Source organism: Cricetulus griseus, chromosome 6, assembly GCF_003668045.3.
Source record: "Cricetulus griseus strain 17A/GY chromosome 6, alternate assembly CriGri-PICRH-1.0, whole genome shotgun sequence".
Taxonomy (NCBI): Eukaryota; Metazoa; Chordata; class Mammalia; order Rodentia; family Cricetidae; genus Cricetulus; species Cricetulus griseus.
The window spans coordinates 85,718,728-85,736,768 of NC_048599.1; the positions used below are offsets into that span (position 1 = coordinate 85,718,728).

Sequence of the window (18,041 nt, forward strand, 5' to 3'; positions counted from 1 at the left end):
TTCTTTAATATACTTAGCTACTTTGTCAATGATCTTTCTTGTTTTAGTTTCCTGAGACAGGGATCCTTGTATAACCTTGGCTGTCCTAGAACTAGCTCTGTAAACCAGGTTAGCCTCAAGCAAACAGCGATTCACCTGTTTCTGCCTTCTGAGTGGTGGGATTAAATGTGTGTGCCACCACCGCTGGCTGGTCAACCCTTCTTTATATAACCATGGGGATGGTTGAGCAAGCATGAGGACCTGAGTTTATTCACAGCATCCAAATACAAAGCTGGGTGTGGTGGCAAGCACCTATAACCCTCACACCGGGGAGGTGGAGATAGGCAGGTGCCTAGAGCTTGCTAGTCAAGGCAGCCAGCCTAGCTGATCTGCTAAGTCCCAGGTCCCAGTGAGAGACTGTCTCTTACGGTGGCTAGAAACACTTGTGTTCTGACCTGAGAGTGCTACTGCACTCACAAACTTATAGTAGCTATGGTTACCTGTACAAGACCTGCACAAGATCAAGTCAGCATAGATAGAGGAGGAAGAGCTCATGAGCCCCCACACCTAGCTCCGGTTCTTGTGGTAATTGAGTTGCTAAGAAGGTGGATGGCTGGAGGGTCTCAAACAGAGTATGTAGTGAGGCTTGTGTCTAGGGAAGTCCACATGAGGGAGAAAAGTGTCAAAATCACTGGCACCAGATACAAACATTTTATTTTTCTATAAAGAACAAAGTACAAAGAGGCAGGGGAGGGGAGCTAGGCCCAGAGGAGCAGCACAAACCCCAGGCCCTGAGTTGGCAAAGGGGGCTTTGGCAGCTACCCTAGGATTTCACCAGGGCCTCCAGCTTGATGATAGAGAAGGAGCCAAGGGAGGTGGTGGGAAAGCCCAAGATGGCCACTGACGTCACACAAAGCCTGGCTTCATGGAGGAGCGGCGGCAGTTGGGGCAACTCCGAGTGCCGTTGTTCTGCAGGCATCTGCGGAAGCAGAGTGCTCTGTCCACTCACCCATGCCAGACTTTCTCCAGGCTCTGGCTTGTGGCTTCCTCCCTTCAGTCCAGGGTCACTCTTCAGTGGCAAACAAGGCTCTCAGGGCCTCCTGCTCACTTCCCGCTTGCCCTGCACCAGAGGCTTCCCCAGGCTAGGGCAAAGTTGGCATCTCCTGCCACCCTGAGGCAAGCCTGGTCCTGGAAGGGGGTCTCTCTGAATTCCCCTTGGGATGATGGTAAGAACAACGCCCCTCACGAGGCTGAAGGGAAGTCAGTAAGTAGGTGGGAAGTTCTTAGAACACACCAAGGCCCAGGAAGGCACCCAGGAGTTTCCCCTTTACATTATGAGTGTGATCTGGGGGTCGTGCCCACCCAGCGAAGGCCTCACCTGAGATGAAAGACGTGGGAGCAGGGCAGGGCCTGCAGCCGGCTGTTCTTCTCCCCGATGGACTCACCACACAGGCCGCAGTAGAGCTCAGTCTCTTCCACACACTCGTGGAACCTCACTACGTGCGCGCGCAGCTCCCGCTGCAGCCCTTTGCTGCGGTAGATGCCCTCACTCAGGCAGTGCAACTTGAGCTGGCTCAGCTAAGACAGGTGGGGAAAGATCCCGTGAGAGGCTAGACAGAGGGCAGGATTAGGAGGGTGCTATTCCTGCCACACCCCTGTCTTGCTGTGGGATCTGGGAGAAAAACCCTGCCCACCCCGAGCCTTGGATTCCCTTTGGACAGAGTGGGTGATATCAGAGACGAGAACATGGGACCCCATGTTTTGTTTTGAGATAGGGTCTCACATACATAGCCTTGACCTGCCTCAAACTATATAGTCAGGGCTAGCCTAGAACTCCTGATCTTTCTGCCACCACCTTCCAAGTGCTGGAACAGGTGTGCCCTACCAGATCATGTTTCTGAAGGATTTTATTGACCAAACCTGCTGCTGTGTTGCCTCTACAATAACTAATATGCTCCTTATGGTTATTGAGTACTCATTTCTGATCAGTGTGATAACTTGGATAAATGTGAGTGGCTGTGGTTCAGCCCAAAGCAAATATACTTCAACATCTTAGTTGGGCTGCAGAGCCTACAGATGCATGTTTTCTAGAAGACTTTGGGAAACACTAAGCTTTCTCCAAGGCTTTAAGATCTGGATATACAACTGAGACTTCTGAAGATGCTACTTATACTAGGGGCTTTAGCAATAAGACACAGAAGCTGATAGCTGGGGGGACTGGGGTCTCATCTACCGCATGAGATCATTCACAGGGAAGGTTGAAGCCGGTATCTATGAGGATACCCAGCCCTTGATACCAAGTACCCAGCTCTTGAGGAGTAGAGGACATTGTTAGGGTTGGCAATTTGGTTTGAGACAGGGTTTCTCTGTGTAACAGCCTTGGCTGTCCTGGAACTCAACTTTGTAGACAGGACTGGCCTCAAAGTTACAGAGATCCGCCTGCCTCCACCTCCTGAGTGCTGGGATTAAAGGCATGTGCCACCACCGCCCAGCTTTTTTTTTTTTTTAAGATTTTAAAAATGTGTACAAGTATTTTTGCTTGCATATATGTATGTGTGCCATGCGCATGCTTAGTGCCCATGGGACAGAAAGTTACAGGTTGTTGTGGACTGCCATGTGTGTGCTGAGAACTGAACTCAGGTCCTCTAGAAGGGCAGGTAGTGCTCTCAGCCATCTCCAGCCCATTAGGGGTTTTAAATGAATACAGAGACTACTAGGGATTCAGTGCTTCTCCAAGCTATGAAATGCCTGCCCAGCCCCAGAAATATTCTCTGAGAGGAAGCTGGAGATCCAGGGGGCTGAGATGGCTGCAAGAACCTTCCAGAGGGTCAGAGGAGCTCAGGGCTCTAGCAGGGTCTCATGAGTCCCAAGCTGGGTTCCAACTCACTACGTAGCCAAGGGCGACCTTGAACTCTGATTATCCTGTTTCTTCCACCAAGTGGTGGGACTACAGCTGTGTGTTGCCACACCTAATTTTCCTCCTGTGGTTCTTGATCCCAGACCCAGGAGACACAGTCATGTCTGACCTTATTTCCAACCTCTTCAGCCAGGTCCTGGGCTTTCTCAATGGCATCCAAAGCCTGGAAGGTGAGCAGAGGCCAGCGTTGTAGGCAGTCTGACTGCCTTGACTCATAGCAAAGAAAAGGGAAGTGGGCTTGGGGAGGGAAATGGGTGGAGCCATTGCCCCGTGAGAAGTTAGGAGAGACTGTGAGCAAATTGCATCCTGCCTTAGTTCATGCAGACACAATGGGTTTGCATAAACAATGACTGTCTCATGGGAGGCTGTGAGATAGTAGGGAATTTAAGAATCCCAGCTTTGGCCCTCCATAAGCCGTGGCTTCCCGGGCAAGGCATGGGCCTTCTTTGAGTGTAGAGAATTACACTCCTGGGCCTCATGGGAACAGAGTGAGGCAGATGTTTAAAAAGGGGGACAAGCCCAGCCATACCCCCAGTGTTTGCCGAGTAGCCCCAAATGGGGAGCACCAGAGAGCTTTAGCTACAGGAAAGGGCCTGGCCTCACCTTGTCCAACACCTTCCTGGCCATCCAGCACTTGGCCACACCCAGCAGCACATGTACCTGCCCCAGGCGGTTTCCAATCTCGGTCATGATGCTCATAGCAGAGTCATACCTAGGGAAGGCTGTCTGCAAAGCCAGACAGGGTTGGATTGGGGTGGTCCAGGCCCAAGATCCCCCCACCTCATCCTGGTGATCTCACCTCCAGGTCCCCACGGCTTCGGTGGATATCAGCAAAGCAGAGCAGACAGAGTGCCTGCAGTGGTCGGTCACCATGCTGCAAGGCAATCTTCATGGACTCCTGCAAGGGAGGCTGGTCGTCAGGCAAGCTGATGTGATCCTACTATGGGGTGTCCTATACCCAGCAGCCCCTCAGATGGGACAGCTAGGGTCACATCTTCAGAACCTAATACATTCTTGTGGTTGGTGAGGCCTCTTGCAGTGCACCTTAGTGGTTCTGCCTGAACCACTAAAATTACAGTACGGTCTGACCAATGGAAACAGGCTCAGACAGAAGCAACTTTATTGGGACCAGAGGAAGATGCAATGGGATTTGAGCCTGAGTGGAGGATCTTCAAGACTGTTCCTCTCTCTTTCTTTCTCTCTCTCTCTCTCGCTCTCTCTCTCTCTCTCTCTCTCTCTCTCTTTTTCTTTTTTAAAAGACAGACTCATAGGTGCTGGAGAGGTGGCTCAGAGGTTAAGAGCACTGGCTGCTCTTCCATAGTTCAATTCTTAGCACTCACGTGGCAGCTCACAACTGTTTGTAACTCCAGGGTCTGACACCCTCACACATGATATACATGTATGCAAAACACTGATGCAAATAAAATGAAAATAATAAATTATTTTTTAAAAAAGACAGACTTATCTAGTCCAGCCAGATCTTGAACTTCTGATCCTCCTCCATCTTCCAAACGCTGGGTTTTATGTAGGACTATAGATTGAACCCAGGGCTTTGTTGTTTTGGTTTTTAAAGACAGGGATTCTCTGTGTAGTCCTGGATGTCCTGGAACTCACTCTGTAAACCAGGCTGAGATCTGCTTCTCTCTCTCTCTCTCTCTCTCTCTCTCTCTCTCTCTCTCTCTCTCTCTCTCTCTGTGTGTGTGTGTGTGTGTGTGTGATTCTATGGGCTGTTCTAGAAAATAGGGGTCCCCGTGTTCTGAACCTGAGGTCCTCTCCCACCCCACCACCTGAGTGCTTCCCAGCTTCCCCACCTCACAACACTCCATGGCGCTGCCCAGGTGGCCTAGAAGGCGGTAGGCCACAGCCATGTGGTACTGGCTCATGGCCCGATACTTGAGGCTCCAGCCTTTGCCATAGTCGTTGACCAGCTCTGCAGCCTTGCAGGGAAAGAACAGGGCTTTCTCATAGTCCTGCAGGGACACAGAACAGGAGGAGGACACATTGAGTGGTACGAATTGTCCTAAACCCAGGGCTCCAGACCTGGGTTCTCCGACAGCCAGGGAGCCCCAATTTTTTTTTTTTTTTTAATGTTGCTCAGGCTAGCTGCAAACTTGTAGTCCTCCCCACTACGCTTCCTGAGTACTGGGATCACAGATAGGCATCACCGTGATCATAGTCAGCTCATTCATTCTGGCTTCCAGTGGTAAGCATGATCCAGGTAGAAGGGGAAGCTAGGGCACAGGTATGGCCTCTTGGGATTGCTGCTGTATGCCAAGAACCTAAAACAGTTCTTAGACTTAGGTGATGAATAATAAATATTTGTTCATTGACAACCTCCAAAGCAATATAGAGAAACCCTGTCTCGAAAAAGAAAAAAATATATATATTAACAAAGAAAAAAAGGCATAAAGAAAAAGCAGGACACAGATCTCTCAAACATAGCATTCTTACTCAAGATGTGTGACCTCACCTGACCAAACTTCACTGGAGGTGAAGGAGGCCTTCCTTCCTCACAACTCAAGGAAACACAAAAAACAAGGTGGGGGAAATGAGACACAACTTTTTTTTGTTGTTGTTTTTTTTCGAGACAGGGTCCTGGAACTAGCTCTTGTAGACCAGGCTGGTCTCGAACTCACAGAGATCCACCTGCCTGCCTCTGCGTCCCGAGTGCTGGGAATAAAGGCGTGCGCCACCAACACCCGGCAAGACACAACTTTCTACAAAGCAATTAATCTGCTTTCTTTAATGTGTCATGTCTATTCAGAGACATAGAGACATAGTAAGTGTAGCATGGTGGTATTTTGCTTTAAACAAGCCAAGGGTAAGGGAGAAATGTAAATACAGACAGGGTACTCAGAGTTTAGCTGCTTTCTGAGATTATCATAACATTGGTGTGTGTGAGAATTTACTGTGATTATGTAAGAATCACATCTTAGACATCACATCTAAGATTTTGTGATATCTAAAAACAAAACAAAAATCCTTTTCAGATTTTAGTGATGCATATAGTGTAAAACCCTTGAGGCCAGGCCCCTCCCCTGAGGACTGCCAACTGCCAGGTTCCACCCATAGAACAACTGCCCTAACATCTGGACCCTGCCCCTGCTTACAGAGTAGAAAGCCCACGCTCTGAACTTGAAATTGCCACTCCAGAAATCTTCCCCTGAAAAGTTCCACTCCCATCCCTAAGAAATTCTACATAAACCTTGCCTTTTGTTCAGTTCTCTGCTGCTTCTCCCATGAGCAGAGACAGCCACCCTCCTGGTTTTTTTCCTCCCAATAAATCTCATATGAGGTTTGTTGTGCAGTGTGACTTTATAGCATTCCTTGGTTTCTGACTGCCAGGATACCTTTCCACCTGAACTATAATGCCTACATTTGATGCCAAAACCTGGGATAGGCTCTCCTAGTACTTCCGTTGACCTCAGGGGCCTAAGCTGCACTGGGAGCCTACCCCTCATCTCCAGTCCACAGCAACAGACTCACCTTCCAGCTCACCGATTGCTCAGCACCTCATCCACCAATGGTAATTAGGTATGTTTCCCTTTCGGTCTGTGTAAACATTTCCATGAATCCAAGGAAGTGACCACTGAGCGCTCAGCACCCCTCTGGTACTCTTGGAGGCGGAGGTACCCCCAGCCACAGTTTTTAAGGCTAAGGCTATGGCTGGCCCTCTTCACCAGACCTCATCCCTTGGAGCTGCAATCCTGCAGTTTCCTTAGACCCTCCCCCCTCTTCCATTCAGAGCTGCCTGCAATCCCACAGCTCCTCTAGGCCCTCATGGCTTTTATGATGCTATTCTCCAATCCTTTCCTGTGGATGATACCCCTGCCTTAGAGCTCGGTTTTCATGCTCGTCTCCTGGCCTCTACGAAAGCCCAGGTACCAGGCACCAAGTTTCTCCTCTGGCTTCTCCTGGCCCCCGTTTAGTGTGGTGATGACCCACTGAACGGCTTGATCCCCATTTGGTACTCCCTGAGTCCTGGAGATGCCTGCGACTACAGACTACAGTGATACTTTCCTTCCCCTCTCTGACTACGGGAACGTGTCTTCCTTACCCTCTCATTCCCCCGTGGGATGCCTCTTAGAAAACCTCCAGCCTCTACACCTGGCACAAAAATTTGCAATCAAATTTGTCCTCAGTACCCCTTAGATAAGCAATCCAAAGGGAGCCTAATTGCACCATAGATTCTAATATTACTCGGGACCTTGACAAATATTGTGAGCAATGGGAAATGGAGAGAGATTCTCCATTCCCTTATTTGTCTTTTCTCCGCTTCAAGCTGTTGATGTGTGGACTTCTCCATCCCCATGGTGTAAATGTCCTGTCTTTAAGTTACCATTTGATGGATCTGTTTGTTTCAGGAGCAGGACCTAGCAGGAAAAGGAGAAAGCAAAGGAGGAGGCCATGCACATGCACACAGTCTGCACACATTCCTCACTGGCTGGTGCGTCCCAGTCCCCTCCTGCAGTGTCCTTTGTCTATAGCCAAAGCTTAGAGATCTCTAAGCCTGCCCGGGGTGGGGGGTGGGGGGGGTGGGGGGGTGGGGAGGGTGGGGGGTGGGGGGTGTTTGGTGTCGCTGGGTGTTAATCCCAGCACTCAGGATGCAGAGGCAAGTGGATCTCTGTGAGTTCGAGGCCAGCCTGGTCTCCAGAGAGAGCGCCAGAATAGGCTCCAAAGCTACATAGAGAAACCCTGTGTCAAAAATCCAAAAAAAAAGAAACAAAAAAAAAAAAAAAAAGAAAAGAAAAGAAAGAAAGAAATCTCTAAGCCTTCTTCCCCTCTCAGTTTTATGGATTCTGTTTTATAAGGATTTAGTTGTGTTTTAGCTATGAGTAGGCAGACTGTTGTTTTATGCTATCCTGTTTCAATTAAAAGCTGGTTCTGGAGATGGGGTATGGCTCCCCCTCTTCTAGACCCAAGCATGCTGGGTTAAAGTTTTCTTCCAATATCATATCATATCATATCATATCATATCATATCATATATCAGGAAAGCCACTTGATTATGTGACAGAGAAAGGAGAACAAAACAAAACAAAACAAAGAGGCAGATTATTCTCAACAGGGAATACTGCTACTCATAGCATACTCTTTTGGCTTTGGTTTAACTCTAAAACTTTTGCTAAGGTATAAATCTTATGTCAAGATTTGTAAAATTATTGTGCAATCTTCCTGTATCTCAAGATTTGTAAGCATATTGGGTATGATTTAAAAAAAAAACTGTAAAATAGGTTAACAAAAGGGTTAATTGAAAACTTGTAACACCAGGGTTGATAGTTAAAAATGTATACATAGGTAATCTTAAAGGAAACACGTGGCTTGCTGCCACCTTAGCTGCTGTCCCCACATCAGGATGGAGGCAGCCATGTGGCTGACAGTCAACTTTGCTAGGGGTGGAAAGGATGGACTTTGCCATGTGACCTCACTCCCCTCTTGATTAAAAATGACCACATTAGGTATAAGCCAACCAAGGAAAAAGTAACTCCTCCTAGCTATGAGGCCCAAACTAGATGACTCCTCCACTGTCTTTGATCACACTAGCCCGCCTCAACCCACAGTCCCTTCTCTTTCTCTTCAGTCTCTCTGGTTTCCCTTTCTCTCTCCTCAGGGACAGGCCACCCACCCAGTCAGCGCTGAAGGAGTCCCTAACCAGGACCCTGAATGGAGTTACAATATCCCACGGGGCCTCCTTTCTAGGCATCAATTTGTAACTTGCCTACTGGCTAGTCTTCATAAGGCCACTCTCTAGTACCCCATACTGTGGTTAAGACAAAACAACAGAACATACCACTTGGATTAGGATCTCCAACATGACCTCTGCAGTGGTTCCCCTTCATCCCATTGTACTCAACCCCTCCTCTCCTCTCCACCAGCCCCTAGAGACCTCCTGCTTCTCTGTCCTAGACCTCAAGGGTCCCTTCTTTTCCATACCTCCAGATCCCCAGCCACAAAATACCTTTGCTTTTACTTGGACTGACCTGGATTATCTTTCCAGAGGTTCCAGGACAGCCCACATCTATTTGGTAAGGGTCTAGCCTCTGACTTACTCTCTCTGTCCCTTCCTAAATCCAAGCTTATACAATACATAGCCAGTCTTTTCCTTTGCAGCCCACCCTGTAAATTAGACAGGTGATACCTTTATCTTACTAAACTTTCTGTCCAGCCATGGATATAGGGTCTCACCCTCTAAGGTCCAGCCATCACCCCCAGGCTACTTAGCTGGAATTAACTATTACTCCAACTCATAAGGCCATTATCCTAGATAGAAAACACAGTCCCTACAACCAAGGACAGCATTCTATCCTTCCAAAGGATGGCCAGCTTCTGATGCTCCTGGATTCCTTCTTTCTCCCTTCTTGCCTGCCTGCTATATGAGGCGGCCCTCAGTCCTCTCATAAACCCCTTCTTGCACCCATTACCATGCCATTTTGTAAGCTTCAACAGGCCCTCCTCCAGGCTCCAACCCTACATCTTCTGGACTTACCTCCCTTTTTCTCTCCAGGTTACAAAAAGGGCGGGGGGGGGGGGGGGAGCTGCCCTCAGGTTCCTGGGTCACCAACTGGGAACTTCCTTTGTGCCTATTACATACTTCAAAAAACAGAGCATACTGTTCAACCATGGGCATCTTGCCTGTGTGTGCTCTGGCCACAGCCGAACTTCTTCTTCTTTTTTTTTTTTTAAGATTATTTATTTATTATGTATATAACATTCTGCTTCTATGTATATCTGCACACCAGAAGATGGCACCAGATCTCATAACAGATGGTTGTGAGCCACCATGTGGTTGCTGGGAATTGAACTCAGGACCTCTGGAAGAGCAGACAGTGCTCTTAACTACTGAGCCACCTCTCCAGCCCCACAGCCAAACTTCTTATACATGAATAAAAACAGTTAACCTTCGGGTCACCCGCCACTGTCTTCTCACCTATCCCACCTAACATACAAGGGTCTCCAAACACTACCCACTTCCAGAGCTCTCTCTCTCTCTTCAGGTAGCATTGATAGAGGATGCTACACTTATCTTTCAGCCACGCCCACGTCCCAATGTTTCAGACTGACTCAAGTTGCTGATCTGACCCCCCCATTTGTTTCTGCTGGCTTCTGCCACACACCATATTTGATTCCAAATTCTAGAACCTACCTCTTCAACTGCTTCTACCCCTCTCTCTACCTGCTCTATCCGTCCATCTCTCCTTCCTTACTCAGTGAGTGCCCTCTCTCTGGCTCCCAGAATCTGCTGCACCCCCCCGGGGTCCCACCCTGTGGGCAACTCTTTAGTTACTAAGACATTAATTCCTCTCCCTCTATTGGACCCTCCCTGTTTCCTTGCCTCCTCCCCTAGGAGTTGCCTGCTAAGTCACTCGGCTTCCTTAAGCCCTTCTGGGCCCCTGTGACCTTGTCCCTCCTATCTCTCAGCTCCATCTTGTAAGTCTCACAGCTTCTCTATGTCCTCCCGGGCTTCTCTCTTGCCCCTCAGCTCCCACTTGGGAGCTTAGAGAACTCCCTCCAGTGGAGTTCTTTTTGTGACCCTTCCTCTCTTCCTCCACGGACTCAAATTTTATTACAGCCTCACTCTGTTACTACAAAAACCTTGGCCTCAGTACATTTAATGGCCTAAATTTGCGCTCTCAATTTTCAATGGTACGAACTTCTTCCACTGTCCGAGCAAATGATCTGAAAATCTTTTATATCTAAACTTACTCTCTCCTCCTTTGTTTCCTCCTAAGTACACTTGTCTGGGGTAGCTCTTACATGTAGATATTTACTGTCCAAGAGACCCTCACCTTTAACCAACAGCCCATCCTAATAAGTCGGGAAATCTCTCTATATCAGGTTGTCAAAGGCTGATTCAATTCCCTATCTTTCCCCTATCCACCTCTCCTCCACCAGGGCTCATTCCCATGCCTGTTTTCTCTATCTTTGTATGATAATTCCTGTTTTGAAAACAAAAACTTAAAACAAGGTTTACAATAAGATTTAAGAAACAATGCTTGTGTAATAGGGCGTAAAGCTGCCCCTTCATGTCCCTGTACAGGAATGTACCTCATGCTGGTAGCTGAACTTTGCAGCATGAGTCACCTAGGTGGTATGAGATTTAGAAAGACATGAAGGGGGTCATCAAGAGCAACTGAGATTTGGCACTGAGGTTCCTAAAGAGAGCCCAGGAGAGGCTATTGGTGGAAGCGTCAGTAAGTTCTGAAGGCCTAAGAAAGTGTATAAGGTTCTGAGGAGACAAAAGCTAAAGGAAGTTCTAAAGGTATAAGAAAGTGACTTAGGGTGATGAAATACCTTTCAGATTTCTGCCCCCTCTATGCTTTTGCTATATTGAGATTTCAAAGGTTCAGGAAACCTATACTTAATGTTTCAACAAGACCACTCTTGTGGTGGGGACTGGAGACTGCTCACCAGCAAGTTGCCAAAAGGAGACACTTGTCCTTATAACACCCAATCGATTTCTCAAACACCTGTTCCCCATGCTTGCTTTCTCCATGATCAAACTAGAGATCACTTTCAACACTGGCCAGAGACTTACGGAGGCTGCCCTTATTGATCCTGTAGGAGGCATGATGCATATTCAGGAAGGCGTTCTACCTTTCATGCAAACTGACCAATCTTTTATATTCTAATTAATGACCCACAGCCCCCCAGATGGGAGATAAGGTCACTGGTAAACTTCACTATATCATTTATCAGAGCTGCCCATCAGGCACAATCAAATACAGAGGGTACACAGCCCACTCTCAAACCTTAGGGTAGACACAGTAGGAGATGTGTTCCAAAACTCTTCAGAGGTCCATATAGCCCTAATATCATCCCTCTTAAATGACACTGACCCCACCACAGCATCTTTTGTTTCAGACATTAACCTCTGCATAACAACTACTGAATAACACTTTGCCTGACTGCTTTGGAAAACACTGGTTATGTGTCCCTCCTGGGTCAAACTGACAACCACCATCTGCGGCCTCACCCACTGTCTTATGAGACTCTCTCATCTTGACCCTCTTTAATCGCTCTAAGCCAAATGTCACCGCCATTCCTCTTCCTCCCACATCTCTCTTTGGTATCATAGGCTGCTTTACCTCCTCAGGAACATACTTTGTGGGCACAATGGATTCTGCAGACTGCAATAATTCCTTAACCCTTAATACTATCACCCAACCCTTATGCCCAAACATTTACAATGCCTCAGTTTTCTGTGGCCCTCAAGTTTATCACTGCCTACCTGCTCAGGGTGGTCTGGGACTTGTGCCTTGGTGGTCCTTTTTCCAAAACTAGCAATGGTACCCAGTGAAGAATTCTTGGCAATTCCCATCACAGGGTTTATAGCAGTCCTGCTGATGTCACCACTGGAGCAGAGGGACTGACTAGTTCCCTAGCTATTTAACATCAGTTTTCCTCTTAGTACATCCAGGATCCCCAATGGGTGGTTTAGACCATCCTTATGCTCCTAGGTCAAATAGACTCACTGACCACCATTGCGCTACAAAATCAGAGAGGATTAGATTTACTAACAGCGGAGAGAGGTGGTCTTTGTTTCTTGCTCAGGAAGGACTGTTTCATCTATGTCTACCCGTCAAGTATAGTAAAAGACAAGATGTGACAACTCCAGATAAATCTCCAAAAGCATAAGAAACAGCCTGGCCAGTGGCTCACTGACAGTCCAATATGGAAGGTAGTACAAAGTAAAAAACCTGAGCTCTGGACTTGAAATCCCACCAATCCCCACCCTAGAAAGCTTCACCCTGGAAAGTTTGACTCCATCCCCAAAGAAACTCTATACAAACCCTGCCTTCTGTTCAGTTCTCTGCTATTTCTCACCTGAGCAAAAGCAGCCACCCTTCTGGATTTTTTCCCTCCCAATAAGTCTCCTGTGTGAGGTTTGGGTGCGGTGTGACTTTGTGGAATTCCTTGGCTCCCATCTGCCAGGATACCTTAGCATCTGAGGTATAACACTTCGTATAGAACTATTTCAGGGTCAAGTATGAGATGTTGGACAGGAGAAATGGCTTAGTGGTTTAGAACACTTGCTGCTTTTGCAAAGGACCTGGGTTTGATTCCCAGCTCCCACAACCATCTGTAATTCAAGTTCCAGGGAATCTGTAATTTCAGTTCTTCTGGCCCCATGGGGCACCAAACACTCACATATAGTGCAGATACACGCAGGCAAACACGCTTACACAGGAAATAAACTAAGTCTAAAAAATAATAAAACTAAAATAAAAATAGTGAGATGGCAACAATTTCCCTCCTTCCTCAGATTTCATGTGGGATCTTCAAACTCTTTGTCAGTTAAGGATGACCTTTAAGGGGCTGGAGAGAGCACTGGCTACTTTTCCAGAGGACCTAGGTTCAATTCCCAGCACCTACATGACAGCTCACAACTGTCTGGAACAGGGGAATCTGACATCCTTACACCAATGTACATAATTAAATTTAAAAGAAGACTGACCTTCAACTTCTGATCCTTTTTGCTCTGCTTCCTCAGTCACAGGGTCCAGCTACTACGCTCAGTTTATGCAGTGCTGGGAATCTAATTTTGTGGAACACTGTGAAAACACCCTGCCCAAAGAGCTACATCCCCAGTCTGATATCAGCATTTTTTTTTTTAATACAGCAGTAAAATGTGTAAACCAAAAGTAGCAAAATACGAACAATTAGTACATCTAAGCGGTGGGTATATGGGAATTCACTGTATCATTATATTTTCCAACAGAATTTTCCCTTTTGGGGGAACAAAGTGTTTATCATGTGCCAGCAGTTAAAATTCCACCAAAGCTTGGGGCTGGAGAGGTGTCTCAGTGGTTAGCACTGGCTGCTCTTCCAGAGGACCTGGTTTTGATTTACATCACCCACCTGGTGGCTCACAACCATCTGTAGCTCCAGTTCCAGGGGATCCAATGCTGTCTTCTGATGTCCACAAGCAATGCACACATGGTACTCAGACTCACATGTAGGTAAAACACCCATACACATAAAATAAAAATAAATCTTAAAAAAAAAACAAAAACAATTCCCTCAGCTGGGTGTTACACTGGGCTCCAAGACACTCTGTCTCACTCCCTCCCCACTAAAATCCTGCTGATTGTTAAGTGCTTGGTAACTAACTCTACCAGCAAGTTCACAAACACTCTTCTACATGGCTTGGTACTTCCTTACACACCTCTGGCAGCTCTGTGGCCTCCCTTCCCCTTGGCAGAGCCTGTCCTGATGCTCATTCCTGGGATTTCTGCATGGCTTATGCCCCTCCTCCTCCATCACTCACTGAGGCCTTCTGACCAAAACTGGTGCCACTACCCTACACCCTGGTATTGCCCAGCTTTCTTCCCACGATGCACAACCACCTTCCTGATTGTTAAGTGCTCTTATCCAGATAGAACAGGGCTTTGTAAGAGACCCTGCCATTGTCTTTGTTGCTACAAACACACAGCCCAATAGTGTCTGGGATGTAGTGGATCCTCAGTCAATTGTTGTTCTTTAGGTTTTTTTGAGATAGGGTTTCTCTACATAGCCCCGGCTGTCCTGGAACTTACAGAGATCCACCTACCTCTGCCTCCCAACTGCTGGGATTAAAGGTGTGCACCAATACTGCCTGGCTCGGTAAATATTTCTTAAAGTATCCATTTGATATTAAGTGTCTGTGCCTGTGTGTATTTATATGCAGCAGGTGCAGTTCAGGAGAGGAATGGAACTGTAGTTAAAAGCAGTTGTGAGCCACCATGTCAGCACTGGGAGACAAACCTGGGTCCTCTTCAAGAGCAGCAAGCGCTCTTCACCACCGATCCTTCTCTCCAGCCCCCTCAATAAATATTAGACAAATAATTCTCTATATCCCTTCTGTGAGTCCTGTTCTTCCTCATTTATTTGTTTTTCGAGCAGGGTTTCTCTGTATTGTTTTGAAGGCTGTCCTGGAACTCTCTCTGGAGACCAGGGTGACCTCACACTCACAGAGATCCACCTGCCTCTGCCTCCTGGGTGCTGAGATTAAAGGCGTGCTCCACCAACACCCGGCTTTCTTCCTCATTTATAAACGGATCACTTAGGGTTCAGAGAAGATAGGTGACTTGCTTAGAACCACACAGAAAACACAGCCTGTGGCCTGTTCTCACACAGGGGCTTCTCTGTCTCCTAGGTCATGAGAGATGGAAGTTTGAATGGCTCTACCTTCCCTGGAGTCTTTTGTTTCTCACTCACCACACTGCTATCTAAAAGGAGGACTGAGGACAGTGCCCAGCAAGGTGAGTGGTTCCTAAGAGGCTCCCAGGACTTGTGCTGGACCTGGAGGAGGCAGGTGAAGCCTCTACAAACTATGCCAGTGGTGAGTTTGTGGACCTGTACATGCAGTGGAAATGCTCCATGAGCAACTGCATCACTGGTGCCAAGGACCACTCATCCATCCTGATGAATGTGAGGCTGACAAGGTCACAGGCAGGTTTAACAGCCACCTTAAAAACTATGCCATCTGTGGGACCATTTGCAGGATGGGCGAGTCAGATAGTTCCATTCTCTGATTGGCTGAGGCTGATGGCACTGTCTCAAATAATTATCACAAAGAGTGAGAACCGTCCCCCCACCCCCACCCCCGGCTTTCAAGGAGCCCGGAACCCCATTGTCCTCCCCCGCAGGACCCAGGCCCACCTTAACCTGGGCGTAGAAGCTGCCCAGGCTGCAGCAGACTCGGCACTCCAGCATGGTGTCATCATTGTTGTGGGCATAGCGCAGGGCCTTCTCAAAGCTCTCTAGGGCCTTCTGGAAGAGACTGAGGCCCAGGAAAGCATTGCCCATGCTCAGGCTGACCTGGCCCCCAAGCTGGGCACCAGCCCGGGTGCCGGGCAGGCCGAGGCAGGTCTTGCAGTAGGAGATGGTTTTGTGGAATTCACACAGTTTCTCATTGCTGCGTGCCAGGTTCAGGTAGCTTTCAAGCAGCAAGTCGGCATCCTCCAGCTCCCGTGCAGTGTCAATCTGGACCACAGCGAACTGACCCCGGGGTAGTAGGCAGACAACACTCAGCCAAGACTCAACCTGCACCCCTTCGGGTGCCACACCCTGCCCTACTTCTCAGCCAGAGCAGCAGACCCCAAAGCTCCGACTCAGAGCTTCCACCGCCTCAGATCAATCCTCCTCGGCTCCAGCCACAGCCTATAAGCTTGAACTGCAGCTTAGACCTGCAGACACTATCCTTTTACCCCCTGCCTCAGATCTGGAGTCTACTGGGGACCAGCAGACCCTCAAATGGAGCCTGTACCTCCAGACAGCAAGCAGCAGATTAAAAACTAGGTTTGGAGGTCTGGTCTTGAGAGCCCTGGACTCTGGCCCCAATGCCTGAGAACCTCAGGCTCAGTGGCTTAGATACTGAAGCTGAAGGCCACATGCAGATTGAAAACCTCAGACCCAGCCACTAGCCTGTGAGATGGAGGGTTCTCAGGAAGTTACAAGCCGGGCTGGGAGTTAGGAGCCACCCAGGAGTGTTCCCAGCCCTCCCACAGCACCCGGGCCCTCCCACAGCACCCCGTGAGGGTACATCTACCTTCAGCATCTCTTTGTAGCGGCCCATCTCTGAGTGAGCCGTGACCAGGCATCCTAGCACCCGGAAGCGGCCCACGAGGTCGGAGCCCTTCTCCAGGACTTTCATCCACACCTGCAGTGCTTTCTCTGTCTGGTTGGACTGGTACAGCTGCAGTCCTTTTTCGATCTGTTGCTTTGTCTGGTCCTGCCCCATCCTCCCACAGCCTGGCCACTCAGGGAAAGACTGTGGTTGGCTAGGTGCCTCTAGACCCTCATAGTGTTGGATCCACAGTATCGGTTGCCCACTGACCGCTGAGAGGGAAAAGCAACACTGGGAGCTGAGCAGGGCCTGGATGGACAACGGGCGCCACCCTGGGAACAAGGCTGGTTCAGCCCCTGTCTGCAGCTGTCCCTGCCAGTTGGGGCCACGTGGCTTCTGAGGAATGTCAGCAGCAAGGTCACGAGGGTTTCTGCCGCACCCACCCAAAGCTGAGAATTGGCTCTTCCAGGGATACAGGCATTCGGCCACCTGGGAACCTGTTTGGGTGCCCCCTTTGACACTTCTGACACCAGCCTTGATGACCCTGGGCAGGTTAGGCTTTCCTGAAGACTTGCCAAAAGGCTGTCTGCTAGGATGACTGGGCAAGCCTCAAGACAGGGGTTCTGACATCAGGAAAGAGACAGGCAGGACGTTTGGCTCACAGGCATCGAGGAGGTGGGGGTGAGTGCCCCGCCCGCTTTTTCCCTTTCCCTCTCACTCTACTTTTCTTTTCTTTTTTTTTTTTTTAGTTTTTGTTTCTTAAGACAGGGTTTCTCTGTATAGCCCTGGCTGTCCTGGGATTCACTCTGTAGACCAGGTTGGCCTCGAACTCAGATCTACCTGCCTCTGCCTCCCAAGTGCTGGGATTAAAGGCGTGCATCAATAGCACTCCGTGTTTTTCTTTCTTTTTTGTTTTTTTGTTTTTTCGAGACAGGGTTTCTCTGTGTAGCTTTGGAGCCTATCCTGCCACTTGCTCTGGAGACCAGGCTGGCCTCGAACTCACAGAGATCCGCCTGCCTCTGCCTCCCGAGTGCTGGGATTAAAGGCGTGCTCCACCAACGCCCGGCTCTTTTTGTTTTTTGAGACTGGGTTTCTCTGTGTAGTCCTGGCTGTCCTGGAAGTTACTTTGTACTTTGTCAGGCTGGCCTTGAACTCATAGATCCACTTGCCTCTGTCTCCAGAGTCCTGAAACTAAAGGTGTAAGACACCATGTTTTGCTAATGAAACACCTCTTGGTTTTCAACAGGGTTTCTCTGTGTAGTCCTGGCTGTCCTGGCTCTCAGAGATCTATCTGCCTGCCTCAGCCTTGCACTTGCTGTGATTAAAGGCTCGAGCAACCACCAACTGGCTTCACCTCTGCTTTCTTCCCAGTAACCCCACCCCACCTTGTTTTATTCTTGCATTTCACCTATCACTTAGACACTTATTTGGGCACATGGCCACACAGTTCCTGACATGTTGATGCCAAAGGCATGCATGCTTTCCTCCTAACTCCCCAAGCCATTCATGCAGCTCTCTAGCCCTGTTTCCTCCTCTACAATGTCGGGATAGCTAAACTCTCACAGCAGTGTGGTGGCTCACACACAGCACAGTACAA

The 18,041-nt window shown here is 48.5% G+C and overlaps 1 protein-coding gene and 1 pseudogene across 1 annotated transcript; one reads left to right on the forward strand and one right to left on the reverse strand.

The window, feature by feature from the left end:
• Window positions 1-676: 676 nt before the first annotated feature.
• Window positions 677-17,169, reverse strand: Rapsn (receptor associated protein of the synapse). The gene is made up of 8 exons (XM_027422587.2): window positions 16,427-17,169; window positions 15,538-15,876; window positions 4,708-4,866; window positions 3,696-3,794; window positions 3,500-3,622; window positions 3,006-3,059; window positions 1,358-1,557; window positions 677-958 (listed from the first exon to the last, which is right to left on the reverse strand). The coding sequence occupies exons 1-8, from the start codon at window positions 16,616-16,618 to the stop codon at window positions 886-888; spliced, it is 1,239 nt and encodes a 412-aa protein (XP_027278388.1). The 5' UTR covers window positions 16,619-17,169; the 3' UTR covers window positions 677-885.
• Window positions 12,568-15,458, forward strand: LOC103159487 (annotated as a pseudogene).
• Window positions 17,170-18,041: the final 872 nt, after the last annotated feature.

What these genes read in the sequence shown, in the direction of transcription:
- Rapsn (XM_027422587.2), bottom strand. Translation starts at nt 16,618, where the DNA reads ATGGGGCAGGACCAGACAAAGCAACAGATCGAAAAAGGACTGCAGCTG. An exon ending in CCAGGAAGGTGTTGGACAAG is followed by an intron (nt 3,060 to 3,499) that starts GTGAGGCCAGGC and finishes CTCACCTTCCAG; the next exon opens with GCTTTGGATGCCATTGAGAA. An exon ending in CTGAAGAGGTTGGAAATAAG is followed by an intron (nt 1,558 to 3,005) that starts GTCAGACATGAC and finishes CACCTGTCTTAG; the next exon opens with CTGAGCCAGCTCAAGTTGCA.